Source organism: Notamacropus eugenii, chromosome 2, assembly GCF_028372415.1.
Source record: "Notamacropus eugenii isolate mMacEug1 chromosome 2, mMacEug1.pri_v2, whole genome shotgun sequence".
Taxonomy (NCBI): Eukaryota; Metazoa; Chordata; class Mammalia; order Diprotodontia; family Macropodidae; genus Notamacropus; species Notamacropus eugenii.
The window spans coordinates 340,807,270-340,829,457 of record NC_092873.1 but is presented as its reverse complement, the minus strand read 5'-3'; the positions used below and the strand labels follow the sequence as shown (position 1 = coordinate 340,829,457).

Sequence of the window (22,188 nt, the reverse complement as noted above, 5' to 3'; positions counted from 1 at the left end):
AAATCACTTAACTCTGTTTGCCTCAGTTGCCTCTTCTGTAAAATGAGCTGGAGAAGGAAATGGCAAATCACTCCAGTATCTTTGCAAAGAAAATCCCAAAAGGGGTCACAGAGAGTCCGATGCAACTGAAAACAACTAAATGATGACAAAAATCTCTGTTATAGTTTTCAAGTAATCTTAAACATTTTTGATATAGGAAGTCACTTATCAATAATGATTTTAGTGGCCTATTTTGGACCTTAAAGGCTGTCACTATAGTTATATATGGCTGAAGTGTTCACCATGCTTTTGAGTGTGATACAGCCCATCTTGGAAACATATTTCCTGCCAATGGTAGCTAACATTCTAAGGTAACAGGAGGCAAGCAGTAGGCTCACATACTCATGTGTTCCAATCAAACAAGACTACTTGTTGTTCCAATTATACAACATCCCATCTCTACCTCCATAATTTTGCACAGGCAGTGTCCCATGCTCTCACTTCTCAAGTGCCTCTTAGAATTATTAGCTTTTTCCTTCTTTTTTCAAGGCAATGAGGTTAAGTGACTTGTCCAAGGTCATCCAACTAGTAAGTGTCAAGTGTCTGAGGCTCTATTGAACTCAGGTCCTCCTGACTCCAGGGCTAGTGCTCTATCTACTGGGTGACCTAGCTGCCTCTTACTATCACCTTCTTCCAGAGTGCCACTTCCTATACAAGATTTATCCTGATTCCACTAGCTGTTAGTGCTGTCCTTTCTCCCCAAATTGCCTTGTATTTATTTTGTATACGGTACTCTGGGTAACAGAGGCTATCCCATGAAACATGAGTAGGGATCAGCCTCTGCCTTGGCCATTTCTGTAACACTTATGGTCTGACTGGGACACTGCCCATGGAATGTTGAATCTAGGCTTGGGAATTTCTAGCAAGATTTATTTTCAGGTATTAAGAGCATACATAGATACTTCTGGCTGGTCTCCATATATAACACTCTTTAGCCCTGTGATAGGGGCGCTTCATCAAAGAAAAGTGATCATTCTGAATCACTCTCACTCTTTTTTTCCCATGTACCCAGTGTGCTAAGCTTTGGGTTTCCCAAGAGCAGGGGGATGGGAAAGAGATTTCTTCCACCTGGTAGTTATGGACGCTGTTCACAATTAGCAACAAGAGTATTTGCTTATCTAGGTAAACCTGAGATTAGATATTAAAGCCCTAGCTAATTCTTCAGTTTTATGTTTCTTTCCCAGATCAGAGGTGACCATTGAACATTGTTCTGGAGCCTGGTGGCTACCCGTGGAGTTTGGGGGTTCCTGGCTTTCTCATTTGGCTCTACCTGCACTGTGGGAGGTGCTTTCTGCAGCCATTATAATGCTTCCTGGAGGATAAGGCGACCACAGGGGAGAATGAGCCACAAACACCTCGTTAAACATATGAACTTTGAGTCAATTACTCAAATAATGCAGTCTGAATAAAGGTGAAGTATCTGTTTATAGAATGGGATAGATTATTGTATCATTCTTTGAATATTTGACAGTGTAGCTGGATGAATGTAGCCTCTACTTACACAAAATCAGCCACTCATACTAATGACACTTTTTGTTCTTAAACATAATCATTTATTTCATAAGGCAAAAGGAATAATATCACAGATACTTATATATTAAAGTAAATTCAGGCATAATAAATACAGCACAATCCACCCATAAACCTGGGTCACACTTTCCTACTAAGCAATTCAGTGTGTGTGGAGAATGGGCATACACATATATCAACCTGCCAAGAAGGCACATGAATGAGGAAAACCAGTGTGCTCTTGGTAACTCACAACTCTGGAATTCTAAACTTCGGTGTCCTTTTTCTGTCTCAGCAACTGTCCATTAAAGTTCTTTGATGAAAGGAGCTTTTGTAGTGAACAGATACTTCCTCTGCTTGCCTGTGCTTGACTAACATCTCACTGGGCACAAGATTTCAGGTAAATCACTTTATTTATAGTGTCAGCTGGACTGAACTGGCCTCTAACTTGTGGATGGCTGGAGCTGAACCTAGCAGGCCAGAGACAGGAGAGTCAGGAATCAAATAGAAGTTTAATTTCAAAGTGAGGGAAACAGTTTGCAATAGAATTCCACCTTCCTAAGGTGGGGGGAGGGGGTTCATCTGCTAGGGGCACAGGTAGGGTTTTTAACCTTTAATTTGTGTGAAAACCACAAATGGTTGGACAACAACACAGGCATTCTTGGGTCTAGAGCAAGGGTGGGGAACCTGTGGTCTCAAAGCCACATATGACCCTCTAGGTCCTCAAGGGCAGCTCTTTGACTGAATCCAACTTCATAGAACAACGTTCCAAACAAAGTTTGGCTTCAGTCAAAGGGCTGTACTTGAGGGTCTAGAGGACCACAAGTGGCCTTGAGGCTGAAGGTTCCCCACCCTTCCCCACCCCTGCTGTAAACAGTTTCCTTTCTCCACAACTGGACCACAACACAACATTCTAGGGTTTTGTGTGAACCGTCTCCAAGTTGTTAGGGTTGTTGAGTCTTGTGATTGTTCATTGAGGCACAGAACCAGGGTTAGCATGGCCAGGAGCTGAATTGTGGCACATGGTTAAGTTCACTTGGAGGTTACAAGCATGGGGATTGTTAGCATGTCGGGGATCTGATTGATCACTTCTGCTGCAGCATGTCAGTTGAAATGTCAGCTTTTAAGTCATGGTCCCCTGGAAAGTAAGGAAGCTCCAACAAATCTAAATAGTGTAATCATTACACATATCGTATTGATTAGTATGAAAATTATATCATTACAACAATAGAATTGCTTCTCATATATTCTGCTTCCAAAACTGTTCCTCTGCTCAACTATAACTGTAGTGTCCATCTCTTTCAGCTTCAGTCTTAGATGATGCAATTCTGAAATCTGTCCTTTTACTTTTTTATCACTTCCTTTCTTTCTCTCTTTTCCTTTCTCCCTCTCCCCTCCCCTGTCTTTCAGTGATCAGACTCTGAGTCCTTTCTGTGTATGACTGATCCCACTTTAGCTTACAGTTAGGAAACATATCTACTGGCTATCATTAGATAAACGACATTCTTTCTATAATCATAAAACAATTCTGGTGTGTGTATTATTCCCTTTATACTACAGCTTGTTACATTTTAAAATCAACAATGGCTCTCTCAGAACTTAAAGTTAGTTTCTCTTAGAAATCTGGGCAGACCTATGACCTCAGATAAGTGACTTAAGGCAGACTTAAATTATCAAATGATTTTCTAGAATCAGACTTATGCCCCATACACATGAAATGTCACTCTCTTCAAGGGTCACTCTCTTACTTTAGCATTTCTTTTATGGTCAAGGAAATAAGTAGCTACCCAATTCCTAGGATCTACTTTTGCAATAAGTACTTTTCTAGAAGAGACTCTTTTAATTCCTTTGAGGATATCCTACATGTGAGCCAAAACTAAGCTTTGGGTGAAGTGTAATGAGCTAGGGAGTTTGAGAAGATCCTGAGCCCCCCTTTTTTAGATGTCAGGAAGTGAGGAACCTGCTGCCAGGACTGGATCCAGTCCTCTTGAGCCCCTTAGTGAGAAAGAGCATGCCAACTCTCCCTCTCTGTTCCTGGGCCACTGACTATTACACTTATCTATGTACATATGGTTTTCTCCCAGTAGAATGTAAACTCCTTGAAGGCAGGAACTATTTCATTTTTGTCATTGTATCTCTGATCCAACACAATGCCTTACAGATAGGAGTGTTTATTAAATTCTACTTAATTGAATTGAATATGGGACACACAGGATAGATTTCATCTTTGCATTTTGACAAGTATTAAGGAAACATTCATCACTTTTATGGATACTTTTAACTTTTTGTCTGTTTACTTGATTAATGCTAATCTCAATTTAATATTTTAAAAAAGATTCCCAGGAAATGGTTAGAAAGTAGAGTTAGGAAATTAGCCTCACTGGTACTGCTTGTCTGAGAAACTATTTACTTAGGAGCAGAATCACCTAACCACCAACTTTGGTAAAACGAAATGCAAAAATTACAAATTATCTTCATTAAAATAACTGAAGGATCTGAAACAGGTAGGAAAAGGGTAAGGAACAGAGTAAGAAGAAAGGGGGAATGGGAAAGAGGGTGTGGGTGTAAACATTTAGAAAAGAGGGAGATGGGAACTGAAAGGGAGGAAAGGGAAGGGGGGGGGAGAGAGAGAGAGAGAGAGAGAGAGAGAGAGAGAGAGAGAGAGAGAGAGAGAGAGAGAGAGAGAGGCAGACACAGAGAGAGAGACAGAAAGACAGAGACAGAGACAGAGAGAATTAGGCACCTTCATTTCGGTAGGGCTAAGGAAGGTGAGGGGAAGGAAAGAATCAGGGGCCGCCAATGGGGACAGGCGTGGTAAAGAAGAAATAGGGGTAGGGAATGGGGCAGGTAAGGGATAACTAGAGGCAGAATTGTAATAGTAAAGAACGGAAGCATAGAGAGGAAAAGGATAGGGCTAGATATGAAGAGAAGAAATGGAAATGAGAAGTTCGGGATGGTGGTGAGGGTAGGGCTAGGGAGAGGGATGGAGAAGAGGGATTTCACATAATATGCATTTAACAAATGTTGTCGAGATAAATGGAGGAATAAATAAAAAGATGAAATGGGAAGGACCAGAACAAGGATGGTGAGAAGGGAAGACGTGAGGGAGACACAAAGACAGAGATGGTGCACGGGAGGTGGTGGGAGAAGGCAGTGGAACGGGAATCGGAGGGAAGGAGTGGCGGAGGAGGCAAATACAAGGATGGGAAGGAGGGAGAGAGCAAGGGAAAGAGGCAGAGGAGGGAGCTGGCCAGTGATGGGGAAGGGGGCGGGGCGGCGATGGGGAGGGCCGCAGGGAGCCAGGGCTGGAGCGGCAGGTGCCGGCGGAGGGCCGGGCCTGGAGGAGGAGGTGGAGCAAGGCCGGGACGCACGGGACTCGGGGATCTCTTCTCGTCCATCGGGAGAGTCTCCCGCGGCGGCGGGGCCGGGATCGGGCGGCTCCGGGAGGAGACATGGGGACGGCCGACTCCAAGCTGAACTTCCGGAAGGCGGTCATCCAGCTCACCACCAAGACTCAGGTGCAGGCCGGGCCAAGGGAGCCGAGCCGGGGCGTCCCCCTCCCCGCTCCTCCCCAACCCCATCCCCATCATCTGGAAGCCGAGCCGATCTGCACCACGGGCTCCTCGGCCGCCTGGGGAAGCCGGCTCTGTTCAAGGCCATAGCCACAGCCGCGGCCGTCTGTGGGGGGTGTGTGTGTGAGACTGGGCTGGGAGGAAGGTGCGGTATGATGGAGGGCGCTCGGGGCTGAGCGGAGCAGTCCCCCCCCGGGCATCCCCAGGCCCCTGGCCCCCAGGGTGGTTGTTGCCCTAGGCTGACGTGTGCCTACGCCGGTAGGCAACTCCGCTCCCCACCCCCTCCCTTCGTGTCTTTCCCCTCCTCCCCCTCCCAGGAGCTATTCCCTCCTTCGGTTCCGGCTCCCACCCACCCTGGGTGCCAGTCGGTCCGGACGCTTAGCCTTGGATGACTCAGTGCAAACAAAGCCGGAGCTGGTGGGGGAAACAGCTGGTGTGCGTTGGACGTGGTCGGGCCTGGTTGGGCTGTGCTAGCCCCGGGGCCCAGAGAGGGCCCGGACACTTCCTTAAGGCTACTGTAGAAATCCTAGCCCGGGGAGGGGGTGGTGGCAGGTGCCCTGCGCGTTGCCCCTAACTGTTGGGAGCCTATGACCCAGACCAGAGACAGCCGACCACAGAGTTGATTTATGAGTCAAAGCTGATACTTGTGTGTATGCGGGATGTGTTTGGGGTGCCCCCTGGTCGCTACGTCTTACAGAGTATATGGGCTGGTTGATAGAACAGGGGCACAGGCGTTTCCACCACCAGCTGGGCACCCCAAACACTGATAGCTATGCTGAGGCCCTCTGCCTGGGTTGAGCAGAACCCAAACTGTGTCTTCATCTCAGCCTCCAGGCACCATAGAACCCTACACAGAGATCGGGAAAGGACCCTGGGGGCACCCGCTTGCACTCCCTCCCTCCCTATTGGGAACATTACACTTCACCTCTTCCCCGAATATAGATCTGCTTTCCCTCCTACCTATGGTCAGATATAGCTCTGTTCTTCTTACCTTCTTTCCTTCCTGTTTCACCGCTTGCCCGCTCCCCCTCCACCTGATCCCCTGAGTTCTTCCAATCAGATGGCATAGATACCTGAACTGAAGTGCTCTGGGGTTCTTATTTTAATCTGTTGATCCTATCTTATCTTCAATGGGGCAGGGAACAGTCCTAGGCTTGAGTCATAGAAACTGAGTTTCAAACCTGACTCTGCCACTTACTAGTGGTCAGGTCCTCTGATCTCTTTGGGTCTCAGGTTCTTTACAATAGCAACAGGTATTACAGATGACCCTCCTCTTTGGTTTCTCTCATTTTGACTCTCTTTGGCCTCACAACTCTCCAGGGCCTCTCCATTTTTTCTTTTTTCCCCACGGTTTGGATTGTGCTCAGGGTGTCACAGTGGAACACTGACTTCCCCTAAAATTGTCGGGCCACTGCTGCTCTCCCAATATCACCTTCCCCAGACTCCCAGGTAAATGTTTGATGGGTCTTTGAAGGAGACCCTTCCCAACTGAAATACCTCCTCAGTCCCTCTGTGTTTCCAGCTACCCTTGTCAACCTCAGGCTGGTGTAGGTTTCCAAGTCCATGGATTTGTGGGTAGGAGAACCAAAACTGGGTACAGAGCAGAGAGAGGGATGAAAGATAAGCTCCCACGTGTGAGGTGCTACATGGAGAAGTGGAAAGCTCCCTTATTTACCTATGAGGTTGACACACCCTGACTGGAATGTAACATGTGGCTTTTGGCTCAGTGAACGTTGGTGAACTCTTAAAAAGAGTTTGATAGGTGATTGATCCCCAAAGGGACCAAGTACGTTTTGGAAGCCAAACTGAGAAAAGCGTATTTTTTTCTTTCATGTTCTCTTCCCTACAAAGGTCTACTTCATACTCTCTATCCCTGATTGTAATCCCAGCCTGGAGGGAAAGTGATGAAATTGTTACTTTTGTTGTGAAAATGAGGAAAATGAAGCCAAGCTTTCCCTGCCAAGACCAGCCCTGTTAGTACCTTCTCCCTATGTGAGTAAGGTCCAGGCCTCAGTCTCTTTGGGATAGTGTTAGGATTTGAATAGATGGCTCTGGTTAGGCGGTGAGAAGAACCCAGCAGCCTTTTCCTGTGACTGAGGCTAGAGCCGCCTCTTTGACTTTCCTGTGGTGCATCCTGTTTTCTTCCTAGCTAGCCCCATAGTCCAGCCCCTAGCAGACAATCTGAGCCTGGTTCAGAGCGCCTTGTAGTTCTCAATGGTTTTCTGTTTCCTGTCCCTTTCCCTAAATGGGTGGTGTCCTGGTGGGAAGGTTAGGGAGAAAGTGGTGGTTGTTTTGAAATAGTCCTGAGGATCCCAGTTAAATAAAGTTCTAACTCCTCTGCCTGATATTCAAAGACATGTACCATGTGGCATCACCCTGTCTGACTTTTTATTTTATTTCTTTCCATGAACCCTATGCTCTGAACTGGACAACCCCAGAAAGAAACTACCATTTCTATCAGTCACCTGGTCCCCTTTTTTCAGCCAGTGGGTAGTGGAAATGCTGCCTTGTCATTGGCTGCTGGTGAGATCTGAAGAGGAGGGGGCGTCAACAGGGGATTTGAAGGTGTCTGCCAACAGCAGGCGTTAGTTATAGAGGCAGCATTTGAGTTGGACTCTATAGAATGGCTAAGAATTCCAGGAGCAATGGTTGGGGAAAGGAGATAGAGGCCATTTTAGGCATAGGACACAAGTAAAGGCATAGATTAAGTGGCACAGTAGATAGAATGCTGGACCTGGAGTCAGAAAGACTAATTTTTCTGAGTTAAAATCTAGCCTCAGACATTTACTAACTTTGTGACCCTGAAAAAGTCATTTAACCTTTTTTGCCTTAGTTTCCTCAAAGCCCTAGAGAAGTGGTTTTCCCCAATTTAAGTCAATATAAAAACCAGCTATGAGAGTTTCTGGGACTTTTAAGATATTTACCCACCTCTGAATTCATGACAGAGGAACTTGTGGAGACTGAGCCCAGAGGGCAGATAGGCTTGTGAAGAGGAGCCTGTATTGTTTGCTTCCTCCTACTTGGGGAAAAAATACATTAAATATTCATTCACCAAACATTTATTCAAGACATATGTCATCATGGAACTTATAGTCTAATGGAGAAAAAGACACTAATTCAGAAAATATATTATATTCACAAGATAAGTGCATCAGAGAGTTGAAAAACAAAGTGCAAACCACTCCAGTATCTTTACCAAGAAAACCCCAAATGGAGTTATGAAGAATCAGACATGACTGAATGACAACAAAGACATGGAGATAGGAGAGCAGATGATGTGTTCAGGGGGACAAGGAGTTGTCCAGTTTAAACCACAGAGTTCAAGGAAAGAAATAGAATAAGAAAAAGTCAGATAGGGTGGTGCCACGTTGTGCCAGTCCTTGAAATGTCAGACAGGGGAGTTGGAATTTTCTTCAATAGGCAGTAGAGAACCATTGAGGATTTTTTTAGCAGACTAGAAAAAAAGATTATTTTGATAGCAGTATAAAAACTGCAGAGTAGCCTTGCATAGTAGATAGGGAGCTGTCCTCAAAGACAGTAAGACCTGAGTCCTGCTCACATGGTGTCATTATGACTCTGGGCAAGTCACTTAACCTCTCACTGCTCTAGACAACCTTTATATAAACTGCAGAGAATGTACAGATCTGCATGGAAGAGGGAGTTTTCTTACCTGGGAGTTACCTATTGATTGGGGGTAGGGAGCAGAAAATAAAATTGAGAAAAGTTGTTAAAAAGCAACCAGGTAGTGCAATGGATAGAAACCTGAATGGGAAGGAAGGAAGGAAGGAAACAAACATTTATTAAGCATCTACTATCTGCCAGGCACTGTGCTGGAAGACCTGAGTTCACATCCTGCCATGGATATTTATTAGCAGTGTGACTCTGGGCAAGTCACTTAACTGGCAGCAACTCTGCCTTAGTTTCCTCATCTGCAAATGATGATAAGAGCACCTACTTCCCAGAGTTGTTGTGAGGATAAAATGAGATAATATCTGGAAAGCATTTTGCAAATCTTAAAGTGCTTGTATAAATGCTATCTATGATGACGATGATGATGGTCACTTCACTAATCTAGGCAAGTAATGAAAGTCTGTAATGGGGTGATGGCAGTCTAGGACTGGAAAAGAAAGGATTACTACAGCAAATATGAAGGAGGAATTAAGAAGACTTTATTGTTGATGGAATCAGTGACGGGAGAGGGTCAAAGATATGCCAAGATTGTGAACATGGGAGAATGGAAGGACAGTGCAAACATTCAAGGAGAAGCAGGTTTAGGAAGAGAGATTTAAAAAGTTTGACTTTGGACATGTTAAGTTTGTGGTTTCAATGGATCATCATTGAAGAACTGTCTTGTAGGCATTTGAGTTGGAACTCCAAGCCAAGTCAGGCCCTGGAGGTAGAGACTTGTGTGTCATCTGACTGAAGGAATGAATGAGATTGTTCTAAACCATGGGCATGAGTGAGTAAAGGAGAATAGACATTTCAGAATACCGGTGTAATGGGATTGAGAAGAGGATGAGAAAGTAGAGGAGTAGTGAGGGAGGAAGTGAGAAAACAAGAAGAGGGTGGTGCTTATGAAGGCAAAGATGGTGATGGTACCCTGTAGCACTGTCACAAAGTAGATTAGTGGAGAAAGTATGGGAACCCAAAGAGAACCGCTGGACTTGGTAATGAGAAGGTCAGTACTGACCTTTGAGAGAATAGTTTCAGCAGAATGGTGGGGGCAGAAGCTTTGCAAAGAGCTGAGGGTAGTGATGTTGTATGGAGCATAGACTGATTTTTCTAACAAGTTTAGCAGTAAAAAAAAAAGGAGAGAGATTGGATGATAACTAGTCAGGGTAGAATTCAACTAAACAAACATTTTTAAAGTATTAAAGGCACTACTTAGATTAAAAAAATACTTTCTTTTAAAGGATTGGGGAAGACTTGATTATATTTGTTGATGGAGAGAAAGAATCCAGTAGGAAGGAAAAGATTGAAAATATATGAAAAGGGCAGCAAAATGGCCCATTCAATAGAGCACTGGTCCTTGAGTCAGGAGGATCTGAGTTCAAATCTGTCTTTGACATTTATTAACTCTGTGACCCTGGGCAAGTCACTTAACCCTGATTGCCTTGCAAAAAAAAAAGAAAAGAAAAAAATACTTGAAAGAGAAGGGATGATTAATGGAGATAATAAGTCAATCAATGAAAAGATTTTTTATTAAGCACCTACTACGTGCCAGAGACTGTCCAAGGTGCTGAGGATACAAAAACATAAGTGAAATAATTGCCTTCAAGGTGCTTACGTTCTATTTATCTATGTTTATGTCTTTATTTGTTTATTAAGCACTTATGTTCTGGGTATAAGTACCAGAGACCCAAAAACAATGGTGGTCTCTGCTCTAAAAGAGAGAATATGTACAATTCCAAGTAGATACATTTTGGGAAGGGGAGGTACTAGGAGTTTTGCGTGTGTGTGTGTGTGTGTGTGTGTGTGTGTGTGTGTTTATGGGGGGAGATGAAGGCCTCATGTGAGAGACTGTTGGGATTATTTGTACTAAACTTTGAAGGATAGAGATTCTAGTCAGAAAGGAAGGAGAAAAAAAGAAGGAAGGAAAGAAGGAAGGAAACAAACATTTATTAAACACCTACTATGTGCTAGGAAGACCTGAGTCCATATCCTGCCATGGAAGTGAGGAGGGAGTGCATTCCAGACATGGAAGTCAGCCTGTGAAGGAGATGGAATGTTATGTATGAGGGAAAGCAAGATGACCAGTTTAGCCAGACTACAGAGTGTTGGAAGGAGAGTAATGTTTAAGAATTTCTAAAGGTAGGCTGGAGCCAGATTGTGAAGGGCTTAAAATACCAAAGAAGTTTATATTTGGAAGGTCTTGAAAGAAGTAAGGGATACAAGTAAGGGAACTGGCTTTAGTGAGGAGAGATACTGTTTCTGTGAGGAGAGATACTATTTCTGTGAACAGAGAGAAAAAGTAGCAGTGGCCTGAGATCCCAGACACTGCCAGAACTTTTTAATTGTGGTCGCCTTGCTCTGGCTTAGACTCAGAGAGAGATATCTAGGGTTACGCAGCTATGCTATGGTGTAGCTCAGAATAAAATGTCATCATTTTGTCGCTCCTCTGACCACAGTGCCCACTCCTCCCCAATGGTCTCTGTTGTGTTGCCTGGACTCCTTTTCCTGTTGGGTTTCTTTATTTGCTGCCTACACAGTAACCAGGTCCCTTGTTGAAGACTCTATGGGGGGCTCAGAGGTAGTTACGGAGTTCTCCCCAAGTGAAACTGAGGTTTGGCTGGGACCAGAGAGGGAACCATTGACATTCCCTTCCTTTGTCCTCTGAGATCTCCTTTGGGCAAGGGGCAAAGGTGGGTGAGCCCTGTGTCTCCTGAACAATTCTCAGGATTGAGGGAGGGAAGGTAGGTGGTTGGAATGACATTTCTGGATGCTTCATCTCCCTTCCAGCCTGTGGAGGCCACAGATGATGCTTTCTGGGACCAGTTCTGGGCAGACTCAGCCACCTCAGTACAGGACGTCTTTGCGCTAGTTCCAGCAGCGGAGATCAGGGCAGTGCGGGAGGAGTCACCATCCAACCTGGCCACCTTGTGCTATAAGGTGAGGGGCTGCCCTGGGGGAGGGCTGATGTTCCTTCTGTCCCACAGATCTTGACAGAGAAGTATTTCTCGACAGAGATACTGGAATGGTTTGACATTTCCTTCTCCAGTTCATTTTACATATGGAGAAACTGAGGCAAACAGGGTTAAAATGACTTGGTTAAGGTCACTAGGCTAGTAAGTGTGTGAGACTGGATTTGAATTTAGGAAGATGAATCATTTTGATTCTAAATTCATTGCTCTATTGGACCAGGGATGGGGAACCTTCAGCGTCGAGGCCATGCGTGGTCCTCTAGGTCCTCAAGCATGGGCCCTTTGACTGAATCTAAACTTCACATCAGTCAAAGAGCTGCAGGGGTTCCCCACTCCTGCTATCCACTAGACCACCCAGCTACCAGGTGGTACAGTTAGGTGGTGCGGCAGATGGAGTGCTGGGACTGAAATCACCAAGACTTATCTTCATGAGTTCAAATCTAGTCTCAGACACTTACTACCTGTATGACCCTGGGCAAGTCACTTTAATCCTGTTTGCCTCAGTTTCCTCATCTATAAAATGAGCTGGAAGAAATGGCAAACCCCTCCAAAGAAAACCCCAAGTGGAATCATGAAGAGTTGAACAGGACTGAAATAACGTTGTTGACTATACCTTCTCCCTATGTACCTCTGATTTTGCCTCTTCTACCCACCCACTTGACTTTAGCGTTCTGGACTGGGCAAATGATTTTGGGTTTTTCTTCCTAAACTGGTCACTGGGATGGTCTCTGGGGAGCTTAGGTTTTACTCTTTTTTTTCCCCATGTGCCTCCTACCTGTTCTGCCTGAATGCTTATTTCCTGCTGTTTGGGGTATCTATCCCCTCCTTATTTCCCCAGTGCTGTCAGGGGAGAGGAGCCTTTCTTCTGGAGTTAGAGCTTAGAGGCCTCCTTTCTACAGCTTAGAACTGTCAACTGGACCGAACCAGCCTCTAACCTGTGGATGACTAGAGCCAAACTCAGTGGACTAGAAACAGGAGAGTCAGGAACCAAATAGAAATTTAATTTCAAAGTGAAGGAAATGGCTTGCAAACAAAGAGAAAATCTAGACACCTGTGCTGGGGCCCCTGCTCCTGGTGGGGGGGCACCCAAGGCAGTGTGAGGAGATCTCAATACTTACACCAATGGCTGTGTGGTGAGCAGTAGCCCTGACAATGAGAAGTAACAGAGATCATGTGGCAAGTTTGATTCATAGCAGGGCTTCGTGACCAGAACTCGTCTGAGCTCAGAGAATATCTGAGCCAGAGGCAAAGGATTATTGTTACACCAAGCTCAGGGCACTGCTTGCTTGCTGGCCCTTCGCTCTGGAAACATGGTGTCTCTTAATATCTTGACAGAACTGTGGGATGTATAGTGAGGTAGGGTTGTGATCCATCCCTTGGCCCAGACCTGTTAGGACCTCTCTTCCTTTCAGGCTGGTACCAGACTGGCACAGACACTATGTTTTCTCTTAGAATCATCATCACTATTTATTAAGCCTTTACTAGGCTAGATAAACAAATACAGAAGTGAGACTAGCCCTGCCCTGGAGGAGCTTATATTCTAAATGGATCCCCTAACCTTTAATTAGAAATGATGTGTTACCAATGAACCTGATTTAAGGTGAGTCCCTTGTCTCCCCACCTTCTTTCCCTAATGACAGGCAGTAGAGAAGCTGGTGCAGGGATCGGAGAGCGGCTGCCACTCAGAAAAAGAGAAGCAGATTGTCCTCAATTGTTGCCGGCTCCTCACTCGTGTGCTGCCTTACATCTTTGAGGATCCTGATTGGAGGGGCTTCTTTTGGTCTACGGTGCCTGGAGCTGGCCAAGAAGGGGTGTGTGTACATGTGTGTGTGTGTGTGTGTGTGTGTGTGTGTGTGTGTGTGTGTGTGAGAGAGAGAGACAGAGAGACAGAGAGAGACAGAGAGAAGGAGGGATGGAGGTAGAGGAAGGGAGGGAGGGAGAAAGGGCCAGGATATGTCTACGGGCCAGGAAAGAGGGGAGGGGGAAGGGCAAAGGTTTATATGTGAGGGGGAAAGGGGAGGGATTTGTAGGAAGAGGGCAGTTTGCTTGGTGGCATATTGAGTTCTGTCTCAGACACTAGTTATGTGACCTTGGCAAATCATTTCCTTTCTCTGGAATTCATCTGTTTCCTCATCTGTAAAAGTGGATATATATAACACCTATTTCACAGGGCTGTATAAGGATCAAGAGAGTTAACATGTGTAAAGTGCTTTGCAAACCTTTTTTTTTGTTGTTGTTTAGTTGTTTCTGACTTTTCATAATCCCATTTTGAGGTTTTCTTGGCAAAGACATGAGAGTGGTTTGCCATTTCCTTCTTCAGCTCATTTTATAGAGGAGGAAATTGAGGCAAATAAGGTCAAGTGAGTTGTCCATGGTCACACAACTAGTAAGTGTTTAAGCCAGGATTTGAACTCAGGTCTTCCTGACTCCAGGCCTGTCACCACCTAATTGCCCCTTTTGCAAACCTTAACGTGCTATATAAATACTATTGTTTTTACTCATCATTTATATTATTCATATTAATTATATAAAGTATCATTTATATAAAAATAAAGATGTAATTTTATTTCATGTATCTCATGAAATAAAGGGGTCTGTAGATCCCCAGTTAAGAGCTCCTGGTCTAGTCCAATTCCATCATTTTACAGATGAAGAATGGGAAGACCAAAGGAGGAGGCAATTTGCCCAAACTCATATAGCTTGTTAGTGGTAGAAGGGACTAGAATTTACATCTCTCATACTAAAGGGATAATTTTCCTTCATTATATCCTGATGCCTTTTTTTTTTTTGGATCCCTCCCTGGGATGTGGCAGGGAAGGAGTGATAATTTAGGCTGATAGGTAGAAAACAGGATGCAAGACTCCTGGTCTCCCCTTTGCCTGGTATGAACCTGTCTGCCTGCTGCCTCCCTCCTTCCAGGCCTCCATTTCCTTCATCTCTGCCCTCTTGGGCCCTTATCTTCTCTTCCCCCACCCCCCCACTCCCATCTTAGGTCTCTTTGGGGCTAGGACAAAGGTAGTGGCAGAGTTAGCTGGAGAGGAAGATGGGGAAGAGGAGGGGAGAATAGGACAGTGTCCAGGGCTAGGATGACGGAGAACAGCAGGGATATGCCTTGGGTGCTGGCACTCCAAAGCCTGGATACTTTCTACTTCAAAGGAACTTTTGGGTCATGTGCCACTTAAGCCTAGGATACCCTCCCTTTACCTCAACCTCTTGAGTCAGATGCCAGGGTACTGGCATGGGGGGAGGAGGAAGGGACTGGGAAAGTGGGAGGGAGATAGACTGGGCTATTTCGCTAGCTGCTAACTGAGAAGTTTGGAGAGAGGACACATACGAGGAGGAGCTTTGCCTCTCTTTGAATCACCCTTGTCCTTAGCTCCTTTCTTCTTCATCATTATCATCATCATCAATAATTAGCATATAAATAGCACTTTAAGATATTCAAAGCACATTACATATGTTATCTCATTTGATCCTCACAAAGACCCTGTAAGGTAGGTGCTATTATTATCCCCATTTTACAGATGAGGGAACAGACCAGTCACACAGCTAGTAAGTTGTCTAAGGCAGAACTTAAAGTCCAGAGTTATAACCACTGTGCCAACTGGCTTTCTGGTTAGCCCAAATTGAGACCCCTCCCCACACTGGTTCCTGACATGTGAGGAACTTCCCTTCAAAGCAGATGTCCTTATATTAAGACATTTCCCTTCTGCCTTTCAATTCAAGAAATATTTGTTAGGTGCCTACATTGTGCTAAGCACTAAGAATACACAAAGAAGCAAAAGATTGTCCTTAACCTCAAGAAGCTTACAGTCTAATGGACGAGACATCATGCAAACAAATATGTACAAAGGAAGCCATTTACAGGGTCAGAAATTATTAAAAGCAAATTATGTAAGAATATGAGGAACTCCCTCTCCAAAGCCTAGTGGCTTCTTTGCTTTATCTTGTATCTGTGTATACCTGTCTGGTGCATAGCCCTACTAGTATATGACTCTTGAGTCTTAGAATTTCCTGGGGTCAGCTGTCAGTCAGTCCATGAACATTCCTATTGTTGGCAGGGTGAGGAGGATGAGAATGCCCGGCCCTTGGCAGAGTCCCTGCTCTTGGCCATTGCTGACCTGCTCTTCTGCCCAGACTTTACAGTTCAGAGCCATCGAAGGAGTACTGTGGTGAGTTGGGTTTTATGGCGTATGTGTATTAGGGGAGTGGAGACATGCCCATGGGCTGTCTTCTTCATCTTCTGGGTAGCAAAAAATACTGTTCCTCTGGAATTGAGATAGGGACAGTCTTGGGGATGAAGCTGGGGCGTGGATGATGGCTAGTCAAGGACGGCTTCTCTTAGTCACAGCTCTGGTACTTGGTGCTGCCCTGGGATGGTGAGGGCAGCTAATAGAGAAGTTGAAAAACCTGTCATTACATGCATGGCCTGGGAGACAGATGCTCATTGTCTCCTACTGAGTTGGCTGCTAGTCTGGGTAAGGTTGGTCCCATGTAATGGACTGTGTTTCCCTCCTGCCCCTTAGACCTTAGAGGTATCCTCTGACTCACTTCTTTCCTCTCCCCTCTAGTCAGGACTGGTACCCTTTCCCCTCTCCAATAGCTCCAGCTTCCTATCCTTTGCACATAGAATGGATATTAGAGTGGAGGGTAAAAATAGCTTCCTATAGGTTCTACACAAAAATGTCTTTCCCCTTGTATGACAAGAAGCCTGGGTACTGGTGTATAGCTTAGCAGGGGGAGGAAGGAAGGGTGGGACTGCTGATGGGAATGGCTAGAGTTTTGAAAGGTGGGAAATAGGGTGTCAACCATCTAATGCTACACTTAAGGGGGGGAACCACAAGACTTTTCCTCCGGCCTGATCCCTCCTTTCTGCCACCTTCCCCAAACCCTGTTCTCCAGGACTCAGCAGAAGACATTCATTCCCTGGATAGCTGTGAGTACATCTGGGAAGCTGGTGTGGGCTTTGCCCACTCTCCACAGCCCAACTATACCCATGACCTGAACCGGTGAGCCCAGCAGGAGCCCAGACCCTAGAGGGTATACATGGTTGTGCATGCATGTTCTTACTGGATGTCTGGTATAATGAATGTCTTCCCGCTCTCCTCCCCTCCCAGCTAGCCCATCAGTGATTGTAAAGTCTTGCAGGACTCTGTTTATCCTTTTTCAGTACCTGGAGAGAAATATAGCAAATGCTAAAACAGAATGGTTCTAAAAGAGTCACAAAGCTGGGAGAGAGGTATAATATGTCAAATGACAGGATCCAAAAGAATTTGGACACTTTAGAATGAGGAACTGAATTTCCTAAGGATGAAATTTAATAGATGTAAACATATGATATACTTATAGGCAACATAGATATAATGTCCTACACTTGGATAAAAACAAAATAAACTTCCCAGCCTGAGATGAGGAAGGAATGGCTACAACACAGTTTGTGCGAAAAAGATCTGGGGGTTTTAGTGGTTCCCTAGCTTAATATGAGTCAACAACGTGATGTGGAAACCAAAAGAGCTAATTCAATTTGAAGCTGCATTCAGATAGTCATAATGTCCAGACCAAAAGGGGCACTTGTCCCAGCTATACTTTGTCTTGGTCAGACCACATCTGGAATATTGTTTTCAATATGGAACATCCCATTGTCTGAAGGATGATGAGTATGGTGAAAGGTCTTGAGATTGTGGCAGTTAGTTGGTCAATTGATAAATATTTATGAAGCCCCTACTATGTGCCAAGCACGGTGCTAAATACTGAAGATACAAAGAAAAGCAAAAGACAGTCCTTGCCCCTGAGGATCTTACAGTGTAATGATATAGGAGGATTTGACTGAATAAACTCTACCCCCTGCTCCCCTTTTTAAGCTTAGAAAAGAAGAAATTTGGTGGGGAGAAAAAAAGGGAGATTCCTTTTTTAAGTGTTCAGAGAACTGCCGTGTTAAAGAAAGAGTAGGCTTGTTCTTTCTCCATTCCAAGGACAGAACTAGACAGGAGTGATGGGTGGAATCTAGAGGGATGCAGATTTCAGTTGGAGAAAAACCTTCCTAACAATTAAAGTAGTCCCAAAGTGGAATGGAGGTAATGGGTTTTCCTATCAGTTGAAGGCTTGATATAGGGATCCTTGGTCAGATAGAAGTTAGCCTTTGAAGGTCTTTCCAACTCAGTGATTCTGTGATATTGAGTCCTTGAAGGGGAGGTCTATGCCAGGAAAGGGGCTCTCTGGGTCCTGACTGCCCTATATGTCTTAGGACCGAGCTGCTGAAGTTGCTGCTGACTTGTTTCTCTGAGGCGATGTACCTACCCCCGGCCCCTGACAGCAACAGTGCCAATCCCTGGGTGCAATTCTTCTGCTCCACAGAGAACAGGTGAGGCTTGACCCTGTGTGTGTGGGGGTGTGGGTGGGGGTATGAGTGTGAGTGTGATTCTAGGGATCTGCTCCCTCTAGTGGTGATGACTTGTAATTCATCATCAAAGACCTCTTACTGAATTTGTATCCAAAATTTTTGATCATGCAGCCTATCAGTGAAAAAAGATGTTGAGTATGCACCCCAGTTATATGAATATTAATTGACTGATCAATCACATACATGTACTACTGTGCTGGCATTATGTACTTATAAGATATGTGCAAAAATAAAATTTTTCAAAGATTGAGATCAACATGAAATAATTTTTAAAATAATTTAAAATTATTACTACATGATCATAAATAAAGATATAAATATAATGTCCTCTAAAATATTATTAGTAATTTTTATAGTCACAGCAATGTGATTGAATATACTTTATTTTTTTTTAAATCTTAGTTTAACATTCTGTTGTGGAGTGATTAGAAGGTCTAGTTCTAAATTTGGTCTATTTCAACACTTAGTTTTATGGATGTTGTAGCTGAAAGATACAGATACATAGATTCAAATAGAATAAATACATAATTGGCTGTGCTTACTAAATCCATATAATCATTTTTTTGGTGCAATTCACTGATTATAAAAAGATTATTGTTGAAATTCAGCTTTCTGATATTAGTCAGTTTTTGCAAACTAAGATGTCACATTCTTATATTTTTGGCAAACAGACAAATCTCTTAGTTTGGAAACTTTTGAAATAAGTTAGAAATTTTTCTGTCCATGTTTTTAAAGTGTGCAGATGAGAGTTTTTATAAGTGACACGTTTTCAGCAACACAAGCTGAGTTTTTAAATTTCCTGCTTTTCCTAGTGACTTCATAGTCTTATTAGTTAGTCAGTAAATGTCCATTAAGTGCCTACTATGTACCAGACACTCTACTGAGTTTTGGAAGTACAAAGGCAAAAGAAAGGCAAATATAGTCCATGTCCTCATGGAGCTCATAACCTAATGGAGGAGATACTATGGGAACAACTATGTACAAACATAGGCAGCTAGGTGGTTCGGTGGATAGTGTCTGGCCTGGAGTCAGGAAGACTCATCTTCACCAGTTCAAATCAGTCACTTACTAGTTATGTGACTCTGGGCAAGTCACTTAACCCTGTTTTCCTCATCTGTAAAATGAACTGGAGAAGAAAATGGCAAACCACTCCAGTATCTTTGCCAAGAAAACCCCAAAGAGGGTCTGAAAGAACTGGACACAACTGAAGTGACTGAACAACAAAAATGGACAAACAAGCTACATAAGATATATAGGAAATAATCAACAAAAGGAAGACACTAAAATTGAGAGGGATTTGGAAAGGCTTCCTGTAGAAGTTGGGATCTTAGCTGGAAGATATTATTAGGTAATGTTTCAAGGAACAGTATACATTTAAGGTAAAGTTAATCATTAATTATAGCAGATATAAATCCATATGTTGAATAACTTTATTTTTTAAAAATTAACTTAGTTTCTATGAACAAGGGTTTATTTTTCCCCTTCATACTCTTATTAAAATGAAAAAGAAAAACAGAACTTATAACAAATATGTGTATTCAAGCAGAACAAATTCTTTTGTTGGCCAAATATGTCCAAATTTATACAAATAGCATGTTTCATCATTAGTCCTCTGGAGTCATAGCTCATCCTTGTGTTGATAAGAATTCTTAAATCTTTTAAAGTTTTACAGAACTGATAGAATTTGTATAAAATTTTCTCATGGTTCTGCTCATTTCACTCTGTATCAGTTCATATAATTCTTCCCATGATTCTCTGAAACTGACTCCTTCATCATTTCTTACATCAAATAATTTTCTTGATAATTTTTATTACAGGGGGGATTTCTTGTCAATCCTGATAAAATAATCTTTGTTTTTACTTTATGCTGTGACTGACAAAGATCTCATAGCAGGGATAGGAAAAGTGTTAGCTCTACCATTTTCTTATTATTTGCCTGTGCTCACATTATTAGTCTTATTTTCAATCTGTGGTTTCTTTTCAGGAATCTTTTTAGATACCTGTCCATTTTGTGATGACTAGTTCAAACTAGGTAACAGAATAATCACATGCACATAAGCTGCAATACAACACAGTTCAGAGTAAGGGCTCCATCATCCACTTTGCTGTTGTAAAGCTCTCATATGTCCTTCAGAAACACCTTCCTAGGTGATGCATGACTGACATATAGACCTTTTGAGTGAGGGTACCAGTTTCAATCAGAATAATAATGTTAGTAAAAATTATTATTTACTTAAAATTATTAAGATTAAAAAATAAATCTAATATGAATTTCTGATATTTTCTTAACACATCCCCTGAAGGTGGACACATTCCCTTTTAGGGACCACTACCTTTTAGTACAGAACAGACCACCCATGTATATTGTCCTGTTCTGCACCCTGTGAGGTTATAAAGAGGAAGAAGGAAATGAGATGTTCTGTTCCAGCCTAATGAGGCAGAGATACCAAATACACATGTGTAATGTGATAGATTTATTTGAATGGACACCCTTTCCCCCCCTTTTCTTTAATTTATTTATTTTCAGTTTTCAACATTCACTTCCACAAAAATTTGAATTTCAAATTTCCTCCCTGGCTCCCTCCCAGGACATTCTGATTACTCTTTCCTCCAATCTGCCCTTCCTTCTATCATTGCCCCCCCCATACCCTTCCCTTTTATTTTCTTATAGGGCAAAATAGATTTCTATACCCCCTTGCCTATATATCTTATTTCCTAGTTGCAAAACAATTTTTAACATTCGTTTTTGAGTTCCATATTCTCTCTTTCCCCCCTCCCCATTCACCCTTATTGAGAAGGCAAGCAATTTGATATAGCTTATACATTTGTGGTCATGCAAAACAGTTCCATAACAGTCATGTTGTGAAAGACTAACTATATTTCCCTCGATCCTATTCTGTCCTCTATTTATTCTGTTCTCTCCTTTGACCTGTCCCTCTACCAAAGGGTTTGCTTATGATTACCTCTTCCCTCGTTCTGCTGTTCCATTATCCCCCCTTCTCTTACCCCCTTCCCCCTTGCTTTCCTGTAGGGTAAATAAACTTCCATACCCAAGTGTGTGTGTGTGTGTGTGTGTGTGTGTGTGTGTGTGTGTGTGTGTGTGAGATTCCCTCCTGAAGCCAAATTTGATGAAAGGAAGGCTCACTTATTCCCTCATCTTCCTCTTCTTCCCCTCCATTGTAAAAGCTCTTTCTTGCCCTTTTATGTGAGATGATTTACTGCATTCTACCTCTCTCTTTCTCTTTCTCCTAGTATATTCCTTTCAACATTTAATTTTCTTTTTTAGATATCATTCTTTCATATTCAGCTTGCCCTGTGCCCTCTCTCTCTCTTTTTCTCTCTTTCTCTCTCCATCTCTCCATACATACACATACATATACACATATACATATACATACACATATATATGTATTATAAAACAAAACCAAAAGAATGAAAAAATAGAATACAATGTGAAGTATCTCACTGGAAAAACAACTATCCAGAAGTCTTACTGTAGTCATGGGATGAGGTGTGTAATGTTGTTGTTGTTCAGTTGTTTCAGTTGCGTCTGAGTCTTTATGAACCCATTTGGGGTTTTCTTGGCAAAGTTACTGGAGAGGTTTGCCATTCCTTTCTCTAGCTCATTTTACATTTGAGGACCTAAGGCAAATTGTATTAAGTAACTTGCCCAGGGTCACACAGTTTGTAAGTGTCTGAGACCAGATTTGAACTCTAGAAGGTGAATTTTCCTGACTCCAGGTCTGGTGTTCTATTCACTGTACCACCTGGCTGCCCACCCTGTATGATATTTTGGAGTTTTCAAAGGATTTTTGCGTATATTATTTCATTTGCTCCTGTGATGATTTGTTTTATCCCCAGAGTCCCTCTCATGGAAGGAGAGGGCCAGAATACAACTCTCTTAGGGAGTTACCAGGCACGTAGTGCCTATCACATAGTAGGTAGTTAATAAATGTTTATTGATTGGTTGACCTTGTCTCTCACTTACTAGACCTGGCTTGCACAAAATAGGGGCCTTTTTAACCTG

General features: G+C 43.3%; 1 protein-coding gene across 1 annotated transcript in view; it reads left to right on the top strand.

The window, feature by feature from the left end:
- Positions 1–4,844: 4,844 nt before the first annotated feature.
- Positions 4,845–22,188, top strand: part of HID1 (HID1 domain containing) — a 29,105-nt gene continuing 11,761 nt past the window's right edge. Inside the window, exons 1-6 of the mRNA XM_072645626.1 lie at positions 4,845–5,066; positions 11,580–11,729; positions 13,402–13,572; positions 15,823–15,933; positions 16,664–16,770; positions 18,006–18,122. Coding sequence (XP_072501727.1) covers positions 5,001–5,066; positions 11,580–11,729; positions 13,402–13,572; positions 15,823–15,933; positions 16,664–16,770; positions 18,006–18,122 — 722 coding nt within the window. The 5' untranslated portion in view covers positions 4,845–5,000. The remainder of the gene's footprint in view (positions 5,067–11,579; positions 11,730–13,401; positions 13,573–15,822; positions 15,934–16,663; positions 16,771–18,005; positions 18,123–22,188) is intronic.